Source organism: Trichomonas vaginalis, chromosome IV (assembly GCF_026262505.1).
Source record: "Trichomonas vaginalis G3 chromosome IV, whole genome shotgun sequence".
Lineage (NCBI taxonomy): Eukaryota > Parabasalia > Trichomonadida > Trichomonadidae > Trichomonas > Trichomonas vaginalis.
The window spans coordinates 9633838-9645039 of NC_067206.1; the positions used below are offsets into that span (position 1 = coordinate 9633838).

Below are 11202 nucleotides of genomic sequence, written 5' to 3' on the forward strand. Positions count from 1 at the left end.
TCAGTATATTGAATGAAATCATGAGGATTAGATGAAAATGATGAAGGATATAATGAATTAAAATCAACACCAACGAAATGAGTCATTATGTTGGTGGTGTCCTCATTTGATACAGTTTTAGTTTCTGGACTATATGAAAGTTTATTAATGTGCGTGATTCCTTTAAGATTTACTCTATGTTGAACATTTGATAGACCACCAGTAATTCCATTACGGAGAATGTGATAAGCTTTAACTGAATCTAAAGTCATTGGTAAATTATTTTTTAATGCATAATTTCTTAAATTGATTCTTAAACGTTGAACATCTTCATCTTTATTTGATTTTACGACATTACAATAACAACACATTAACTGACAATTTTCTTTGGTATGTGGTTTTTCATTATCGATTCTATCTAATGTTGGTTTATTTGCATATGTAAACGCTTTACCACACATTTTGCATTTAGATGAAAGGATTAAATCGTGATAGTATTGAAAATCATCCATTGAAACATTATTTTTAGTATCTCTTTCTGCTTTTTCATCTTGTTTCTTATATGATTCAATTTTTATATTTCCAATACTTTTTCGTTAATTCAAAACTTGATTCTATCTCTTCCTCAGGATATTTTTCATTAGGATTAAAGTCTTTATATGCTAAAGCGTAACGAATCATTGAAGCATTCGATGATAAAGAAAGATTATGAAGCGTGTCAATTTTATAAACAAATGTTTCTTCAATAATTTTATCAATTGGGTCAATCATAATTTCAACATCTTTATTGCAATAATGAAAATATTCTAATCTATTCTTAAAATTTTTAGCATCATTGAGATATATTTGATAATCACTATCTGATATAGTTTCTTGGGTTAATGCTGAATAAAATGAATCTTTCGTGAATGGTTCCTCTTTATCTAATTCTTCTTCGTAATTCTCCCATGTGATAAATTGATAAGGGAAAAAGGATTTAACACGTGATTTATTGTTTCCGAAATCTTGAGTGAATTGGTCTAATGTCCCACCCGCTATATAATTTCTGATGTCAATAAATCTTAATTCATATGGAACGTTTGTTTTCTTTACAATGACTTGCTTAAATTGAGAAGATGAACCCAGCATTGATTTTATTTTCCATTTTGCAGTGTTTAAATCACGAAGAATTAAATTTAAATCAAACTTTCCCGAATTAAAACCTATGATATTCACTTTATTGAATTCCTCATCTAGAAGTTCTTTAAATGCTTCCTTCTGTTTTTCATTTAATGTATGAGACAAAGTCCCCACCGTTTGCGGCTTCAATAATTCTTCATATTGTTCAATATTTGATTTAGCAACTAATGAACAGGTTGAAAATAAAAACTCAATCCAATCAGAAATAAAAGAATCACTCGAAGTTAAGCAAAAATTCCTCGTATATGTTTTATCATTTAATTTAACCGTTGATGATACCATGAATGGTTTTAAGTAAGCATTCAAAGTTGCACACTCAGAAAGTTGTAATTCTTCTTTAGTCTCTAATGTTTCAAAGTCAAAAGTAATATAATATCTTGTCGGTTTATAATATTTCTGCAAATTGTGAGCTAATAACCACTGATATATCTTCTGTTTCGTAATATGTGGTGCATATGGTTGCTGGATCTTTTGCAACTGAACGTCTTGAATTAATCTCCCATTATTTTCTTTACATTTCTCGCAATGCTTTAAAAATCTTCTTTGTTTTTTCCTTTCTGGATCATCGCGGATAGAATAAACTTCTTCTTTACAATATGGACAAACTTTATAGCCGGTGAGTGCTTCAACGTCTGTTATTCTGTCAGCGTGAAGTTTTCCACATGGACTCTGTGTTAATAAAATATTTACTGTTTCAAATTCTGGATCTATCATTATTGATTCCGCTAATGGAAAGTCTACCTTATTTATGTCCACGTCTTCTGGTTGAGGATCACAATAATAGAAATCAATATTAACATTTAACATTCTCGCTAATCTCTCACTTTCTGATGAAATGTCAAACCCTTCATATGCATCTATTGCTTCATTTAAATAGCTTCTACGAGTTTTAGGATTAACACCATCAGGAATGTTATAGAAGCGTTTAAGGATGGGCACTCATAGGCTCCTGACAGCATAAAAATGTTATTATCTCACAATATAAAAGGAATCATAGGAATCTACAACTATATCTAGATTGTTAGAAGACTTCTTAATGTATCATGTATATAAGTTATATCAATAACTCCATTATGTTATATGATTGTAATCATATTTTCGTTTCATGTTCAAAAACATTAAAATCATACTAACTATATGAGTATTATATTTAGGAAGCTGATATATAGATATGATAAAATGCTAGGTTTTGTGATTAAGAATATATACTTATCTTTTAGAAAATAATACTTTTATAAAAAATTATATCTTATATAATCTAAAAATTTTGGACAATTAAAAAACATTAATTAAAAATAGAAGGTGAAAGTGTTTATTCAAAGAAGGTGCAAGATTATGATGTTTTGAGGGTGAAATAAATTTAATAATTATTTATGTGATTTAAGAGTAATACGATCATCGGTAGCTTGAAGACCTCTCTTTATAGCTCTTAATGCCGCAAACTTTTTTTGAACTTGCTTTGAATTTTTGAATGCTTTGATTAAATCTTTTGTTGTATCATACATTCTGAAATATCTGTTCATCATTTCTGGCATTGTTGGTAAATTTAACCTGTATCTTATTGCTACAATCGTTTCAAACATACTTTCATTGAAATGCAATATTGTGACTGCCATCCTAATTGGCCAAGAAGCATGCCAATTAATATTTTTATTAGCAAGCATTGCTTTGATATGGTTTATCGATTCAACTACTTGAGTTGAATGAATCTTTTTTACCATATCAAAGATTTTTACGGTATCTTCGAGGAATTTTTTAAGTGTTTTTATAGCAGTTTTATTTTTTGCATATTTCCATGGTTTAATCATCTTGCATTTTTCAGGATCTGGACAAAATTTATGATTTCCGGCATAATGTTTAGCGGAATTCAACCATAAAAACTTCTTTGTTTTAATTGACATATGTGTGTCATTGAGAAGTTGCCTAAGCCAACGCAATAAATTCTTTGAAATGCTAGATAAGATTCTGAATTCTGGCAGTTTGAGCTTTTTCTGTATATTGTTAAGAAAATGTCCAGGATCTCTGTATTCTCTGATACCTTTGAACGTATTTTTGATTGTAGAAACAATTTTGACATCGCCATCATGCACAAAAAAATTTACACGTTTTTCATTATTCCAACGCTTCAGCATTCTTTTTAAGCCTTCAAATTCCATTTCATTTGATTTTCCGTTGAAATTACCTTTGAAATTTTTAAAAGATTTAGATATCACTTCCCAATCTACAATTTTTTTGAGTTTCTCTTCTACAAATTGTACATAGCAAAACATTGCATTTCTTCTCTGACTCCAAGAACCGTCAAACAAAAGTCCCGAACATTTTCTCATTCGAGATTTCCAATAATTAACAGATTCTCTGGCAACTTCTATGATAACACGACCAACCTTTTCTTGGACTCGATGAAATGTAGCTTCTGACGGAACTTTGATGTTATTCAGCATGAATTGAAATTCTGATTGGCAAAATGTAGCGCCGCTCAATAATACAGATAGCACAAATTCAACAGTGTTGACGACATATGGCTCTACCCTATTTTTCGCGCTTTGAACTAAGTTCTTTATACGCTTTGCAACTGCTTTTGTTCGCCGCGGCATGAAAAATGAAGAATAACTTGACGGTTTCTTGAACAAATGGTCGCACATTCAAATATTGTGATGTACGATCAGGATAAAAGAATGTTGTTGCCGTGAATTTAGAAAATAGCAAAATTTCAATTTACGCAATCGAGATATAACTTGATCGTTTGAGCGATAACCATGGCACCCATAGTATTAATGAAAGTACTCATACTTACAATTATTTTCTCCCATAGGAATATTGTTCAATATACTTCACCTATAGAGGAAATCTCGAAATAAAATCGAATTTTTTCAAAAATTACAAAAATCAATTTTTTACAAAGATGTTCGAAAAATAACATTATATACGCATCAAATCAAAGCATTATATGGAGCATTATAATTCTATATATGATTGTCCATCTTGCTGTTGTGCTATTTTTTTTAAACAATAATTTCATTGTTGAAATTAAATTTGCAATTTCAGTAAAAATTGCGACCCATCATTTTGAATATAATTGAATTAATACATTTATTGTAAGAATATTATATACCAAATATTAGACTTCCACATGAATCCTGGTATGATATTATAAGTATTGCAAAATTAGAAAAAAATATGCTCATGATATACTAAAATTCATGTTTCAAGGTTAACTTATAAATAAAATAAGTTCGAGAAATGCATCACTAAATATTTGAGCTTGTGCACTATAATGCTATATAATAGTCTTCACTGTTTTTAATATATTGACTTTGCTAGACTTGATTTTTTTCATCACCCTAATGAGTGCCCATCCTTAAATAACCTTCTACCTTCTGCTCTAATTTGATTATCATTCATTTTAGCTGTTCCGTTTTTGTTCATTTATGTAAGAATAAAAAATTAAAAAATAAATAAAAATAAAGTTTATTTTTTAAAGCCCATAAAATGAATTAAGAACACATAAATTTTTATCATCTGCGACGTGACGAATACATTTTAATTTACTCAAGAATGCGTACCCTGATACATTAAATCTAATTCCTGTCTTATTTAATTTCACAACTTTGAAAAGGAATGTATGAATAGCTATAAAATGATGAGAAGATGTTTTATGGGTTGCTTCCATTTTTTCTGAAATAAATGAATAAATATAATGCTTATACGTTTTCATATCTTTTATATTCTTAATAACGAATGGTATAGACCTTTCCACTTCGTCTTCCTTCGGTGCTGTTTTTCATATGAAACATTATTAGTATCTTCAATAATGAAACCACAATCACACAAAATTTTATAGGTTCCAATGGTTTCTTTTGATATTTTATCTAATAAATCAAAAACTTTATCAACACCCGTGCATTTATTTAAATAATAATTTGTGTAAATATCATGATCTTCTTTCTTAATCGTATTAGTTGCATATATGTCACGTTTTTTAGTGCTTTTTTGAATTTTTTGGAATCTAAAGGTGGTGAAAGTAGGATACAGGGGTATTCTTCATATCAATTAAATTGTAACTTATGTTTACGAATAAATTTAGTACCTTCTTCTGAAAGTGTTTCGTCTATTTCACCATCTAATAAATTTTGTGTTGATTCTGAGACATAATTTTTATATCTTTCTTCATGAGATTTCTGAACTTCTGATTCTGAAGCTGGGATATTCATTAAACCCTCTACTTCATTTTCATTATATTTTTCAACTTCTCTTAATTCCTTAATTTTTTCATCTATTTCATCTCTTATTTTTTTCAGTCTTTCAATTTCATCGTATTCATCATCTTTAATTCGTTCTTCATAATATTCGGGGAAAACATCAGGTTCTTTAGGTTTTTCTTCTTCAGATGTGGATATAAGAAATTTATAACATCATCTTTATTCATTTTTCCATCATAATCTAAATCATTTAATAACTCGGCAAATTTTTGACAATTTCTTAAATAATATTTATCAACTTCATAACCCACCTCCTCTAATATATCCTTTATTTCCTCGTTTGTGAATCCTAATTTTTTAACGTTGTTAGTTTTGACGCTCATTTCATACAAAATAAAAAAATAAAATAATAAACATAACTAAGTTTTAATTTTTCGTAAGAAGTTTATTTTTTAAAAAGGTAAAAAAGGGGGGTTGGCGTCCTAAGGCGTCCTAGTGTAAATTTCTCAAAATTGTGATATTTACATCACATTTTTGAGAGGTTTATGGGCGTCCTAAGGGAAAATTGAATAGCTAGGGCGTCCCGAATTTTCATTCTAAGATTTAAATATATTATATACTTAAGTATAATACAAGCAATATAAAAATTAAATTTTTATTATGTTAACTTATAAGAAATTTTTTTGAATTATCGTTGATTTATTGTAATCTTTCCAGGCTATACTTTTGAAATCAACTTTACCTGTCATACGCATTAATGTAGTAGATGTCCAGGTGTAGCTATTATATCCCAGCAACATTGGTATTTTATCATTGTAAGATATCAAAATGAAGTGTTTTTTCAGATATAATTTTTCGTAAATTTTTCAAAAATAAGATGGTAAAAAAGCCTCGACTTGCTCGAAAAATAACAATTTTTTTACTTGTAAAAATAACCCTTTTACAGCATGGGCAGCCATTCAATCACTATTTCTTTTTCTAAAAGTATATTTTTCAAAAAAAATAAGATCAAATTCGACAATTTCTTGATGAAAGCAAAAATATTACACATACTTCTAGATGCATGGGATAAAATATGCAATTATTCAATCAATTCGCATGATTTGAAAAAAAAATCTAAATTTGATAAAAATGTAGAAATTTTTTATTTTTAACTTGAGATTCGATTTTTTTGATCCAATTTGTGAATTTTTTTGATCGGAATTTCAATTAATTTGTTGATCAAAAATGACCTCACAATGTTTGATCATAAGTGAAGTCATCTTCATGGGTATTTAGAAATTCCAAGAGAAATTGCTTATTTCTCGCAGATGTAATATCTGAGAAAATCGAATTTAAATATTCATAGAAACCCAAATCATTCTCCGGTTCGAATAATTCATCTGTTGCTTTTTCTGTTTTTTCTATGAATTTTAATAATTGATTAATAAATCTTCATCAGGAAGAATTATTGCTGCATTTGTGATAAAATTCCATATTGAGGTAATATGGCAATAATTACATTTATAAAATGTAATTTTATCCAAAATTTTTTGGCAAATTCGCATAATAGCATTAATATTTGAAGCTGAGGTTAAACCTGTGATTACTTCTGTAACTTTTGGAAAATCATTGCAATTTAATATCTCTTTATATTGAATTGAGAAATAAAAAAAATCAAATGGATTCATTTCTTCAATTTCAAGGAGATTGTAAAAATTGATAGAAGTGTTATTGCAACAAATTGTATTTGCAGCAAAAAATATCATTTGCTCGATTCCATTTTTGGAATAAATTTGCTGGAACAATGTTAAATTAAAACAGTTGCTTAATTTTTCTTCATTGTTTTCATAAAAAAGTAACAAGTTTGCAACTGAAATTTCAAAATTTTGATAATTGCCAGTTATTTCAGTAAATATATATATTTGCTTTTCTTCATCTAAAAATGGCAAATATTGATTTGCAATATTAACTAAAGTTTGGGATAAATTGTTCCAGTTTGATTTTACAATTTGTGAGCACATTATGTAATATGTAAATTTATCCGCTTTGTAGGAATTTAAAATTGTTTGTTGTTCTGTTTCAGTTAAATTACTGAATTTTTCAAGATTAATATTGTGATAAAAAATAGAATCCTTGAAACATTCTGATATCTTTTCAATGTTTAAAACGGATGCTAAAAAATGTAAAAGAACTTCATCAGTCACTGTGATTTTTTTGAAAAATTTATCCCAATTCAAGCATCCAATTGATCTTTCTGTCATTGTACTTATGCATTGATAAAGTTGATTTAATGAATCCGAAGAATAATCATTATGCTTGACTAGTTGAGTTAGTTGATACAGACTGTCGTCAGCCATTTTAAAAAAATGAATAAAATTGTATAGTAAATTATATTTGTGAAATTTGTGACGCTACATTCAATCTAAGACCAATATCTCAAAGAATTCCTCATTTAAGTATTACTTTTCATTGTTTTTTAAAAAATATCTTTGCTTATTTGTTCACTTTTTTGACATTTATTATATGCTTTTTATCATATTTCCGATGATATGAATATATATTCTATATAAGAATGACGCTACATTCAATCTAAGACCAATATCTCAAAGAATTCCTCATTTAAGTATTACTTTTCATTGTTTTTTAAAAAATATCTTTGCTTATTTGTTCACTTTTTTGACATTTATTATATGCTTTTTATCATATTTCCGATGATATGAATATATATTCTATATAAGAATGACGCTACATTCAATCTAAGACCAATATCTCAAAGAATTCCTCATTTAAGTATTACTTTTCATTTTTGATTCAATTTTCGAACGGTTTTCGTAAATTTTGCATCATTTCATTTTTTAATGGGAAAATCATCTATATTTAATCAAAAAAGAGCAAACTTTACAGACGAAAATAAAATATTTATCAGGGAACAATCTGATAAATACCAAAAATCAACATCGAGAGATGAAAAAACGAATATAATCAAACAAGTTCTTCAATATTTTAATATTAAATACGCCGAAAATGAATCTAAAGCTGTCAGAAGATATTTTAGTTATATTGCAGTTAAAAATATTCCCGCAGTTACTGGAAAATATCCTGATACAATTGTTCGCAAAGATATGCTTTATTCGCATGATCATACAAATATTATTAATTCAAATAATATTGAACGTTACTACCGTTGCATCGATCATTCTTGTCAAGCACGTTATTTAGTTAAAATTGAGAACAGTTCAGTTTCCGAAGATTTACAAAAGGAACATATACCCGAATGCAGACAATTTAAAAAGTTACAAAATGAAAAAAATGATCTTCATAAATCAATGACTCTGACAGAAATATACAATAAGGCAATGGCAAAATTTTCTGAAGACAACGGCACTTTTCAGCAGATTAAAAAATTTATGACAGAACTTGCTGTTGGTACTGATGAAAACCCATTAATTAAAGATTCATTGGTCAGGGAAGTTTATAATAAGTCCAGAAAATTTTCTGTTGGAGAAAAAATTACAGACGATGAAATTGCTAATTTTTGTTTAATAAATGGCGAGCAGTTTTTCATTGGCCATGATTTTCAAGCAAATTGTGAGACGATGTTTTTTGGTTTTGAGAAGGCAATTCAATTTGCAAAAGAAGCCACAGATTTATTTTGCGATGGAACTTTTAAAATTACACCAAAACATTTTCAAAAAGGACAGATGCTAACAATTATGATTTGTGAACCTTCAACAAATCAATATCTACCACTTTTATTTATATTCATGAAAAACCGCACATTTGAATCTTATAAGAAGGCATTTGAATATATTTTTACTGTCAAGGGTATTCAATTTTCAAAGCTAATTCAAATTCATTGTGATTTTGAAAAGGGAATGATAGAGGCACTTCAACAAATTTTCCCTAAAGTCCGTATAATTGGATGCCTATTTCATTTCAAACAAGCTTTACACAGGAAACTTGTAGCACTTTATACAAAAAATTTCAATACTTTACAAAATTCTTTATTTAAGCTATATTCTATTACTCCATTCATGTCTCATGAAGAATTTGTACTTACAATGCATATAATTAATCAAAATAAAGTTGATTCGATCAAAGATTATATTGATTATTTCAACAAAGTTTGGTTGCCGCACTACAATTTAATATCTCAATATAATAATGCAACTGCAATATTCACTAATGATTGCCTCGAGAGTATGCATTCAGAATTTTCTTCGTTAAAACATCCAAACATTTATGAAGCTATTAAGAAGATATCTCAAATCCAATTAGATAAATATAACGCCATCAAAAATAACCAGAAGATCGAGCGCCATATAAAAACCGTTATCACTGATAGCTACAAAAATTATATTCTTGACTGCTTTCAAAAAGAACTTGAGAAAACAATTTTTTCTATCAAACAATACAACGTAAGTGATCTTTCTTTGGCTCAGAACGAGATTTCTCCATATGGTTCCATAGAATCGAGTTCATTGTTCGAAAATATTCCAGTTCATGATGCAGATATACTCAAATCGATCGATCTAACAGATAAAGATACAATGATCACTAAGTTTATTAATGAAAAAAGAGAAAAAATTATGGCATTATTTAATGAAACATTAAATCATCCAGATTTTAATTCATCCACTCCAATTCAAACTAATTTTGAGCAAGCCGATACAAATCAAGGTTCAGATGCTCCAATTCGCTCCGAAAATTCAAATATTGCAGACTCTACAGATTTAGAACCAGAAAATCAAAACCATCCTTCTACAAATCAAATGTCTAGTAATCTAGAACATAAGCTGGACCTTCTTGATCATATTGAAAAACAATTATCGAAAATGCGCTCGTTATTGGGAATTCTTCCTACTACAAATGCTATTGTTGGGCCGTCAAAACAAGTTTCAGTTAATAGCAAGCAAAATTCTGAAAAAAATAAGAAAAAATCTTCCATAACAACAAAATCAAACAATAAAAAACAAAATTCATCCGACAATCCTCCTAAACGTAAAGCTCCTATTTCGGAAAGGATTCTCAGCGATAATAACTTATATTTTCAAGTTCATCGAAAGAGATCGAAAAGCAAACGTTCCACATCTACAGAGAAAAAGAATTGATATATGAAGTCTAATTCCTTTTATAACTACTATATTTTTATTCTTATGACTAAAAAATAATATATTATTTAACAATTTTCATTTTTTTCTTTTAACAATTTCGTTTTATTTCCATTTATTGTTAAATGATTTTTAGCATACACCTTTCTTTGTTCATCTTCTAAATACAATTTATTTTTTCTTAGATATAATTCTATTCATTCAATTTGATCGTCATTTTTCAGTACATGATCGTAATTTTCAATTATTGATCGCGATTTTACTTCAGAATTTGTTCGCAATATTGCTTATCAAAATTATATCTCTATTCTCTCATTTCTGTTTAGTCAATATCATTACACTCCTATTGTCTAATAACATGCTATTAATTTTCTTAAAATTAAAAAAAAATATCAACTTTTAAAAACAGAAACTTAACATCCTTAGGTCAATGGATTTTGATGTGAGATACATTTAATCTGTTTTTCTTTTTTATTTTAAATAATTGAATATTTATAGTTGTTATGGGTCTTACATCATGTAAAACGAATTTTCTTAAAGTAAATTTACTTTTTCTTCAATCTTTCTTACATATTTATTAAAAAAAAAATTATCCAAAAAAAGATGTTTTAGAATGAAAAAAAATAGAAAAATCTTCATTTATAGTCTTTCTTGAATGTATACGTTTTGATTTTTTTCTTTTTTAAAAAATTCAATTTCTAGAAAAATCGAGAAAAAATCATTTTCTTCTATTTTTTTAGGACGCCATACCC

At 27.8% G+C, this 11202-nt stretch overlaps 2 protein-coding genes and 1 pseudogene across 3 annotated transcripts, besides 3 other annotated features; 2 read left to right on the forward strand and 1 right to left on the reverse strand.

Annotated features, from left to right (window-relative positions):
- Nucleotides 1–2087: 2087 nt before the first annotated feature.
- Nucleotides 2088–4516: a mobile genetic element.
- On the reverse strand, nucleotides 2526–2966 carry TVAGG3_0060140 (uncharacterized protein; the record flags this gene model as incomplete). The annotated part of the gene is made up of 1 exon (XM_051221369.1): nucleotides 2526–2966. One exon carries the CDS (start codon nucleotides 2964–2966, stop codon nucleotides 2526–2528), a length of 441 nt encoding a protein of 146 aa, XP_051106355.1.
- A 798-nt stretch (nucleotides 4517–5314) lies between the features above and the next one.
- Nucleotides 5315–5810: a mobile genetic element.
- A 6-nt stretch (nucleotides 5811–5816) lies between these two features.
- Nucleotides 5817–11202: part of a mobile genetic element that runs on past the window's edge.
- Nucleotides 8747–9751, forward strand: TVAGG3_0060170 (MULE transposase domain-containing protein; the record flags this gene model as incomplete). The annotated part of the gene is made up of 1 exon (XM_001319768.2): nucleotides 8747–9751. A coding segment is annotated over one exon (1005 nt), but the record flags the coding sequence as incomplete, so codon positions are not given.
- On the forward strand, nucleotides 10026–10450 carry TVAGG3_0060180 (annotated as a pseudogene). The gene has a single exon. A coding segment is annotated over exon 1 (425 nt).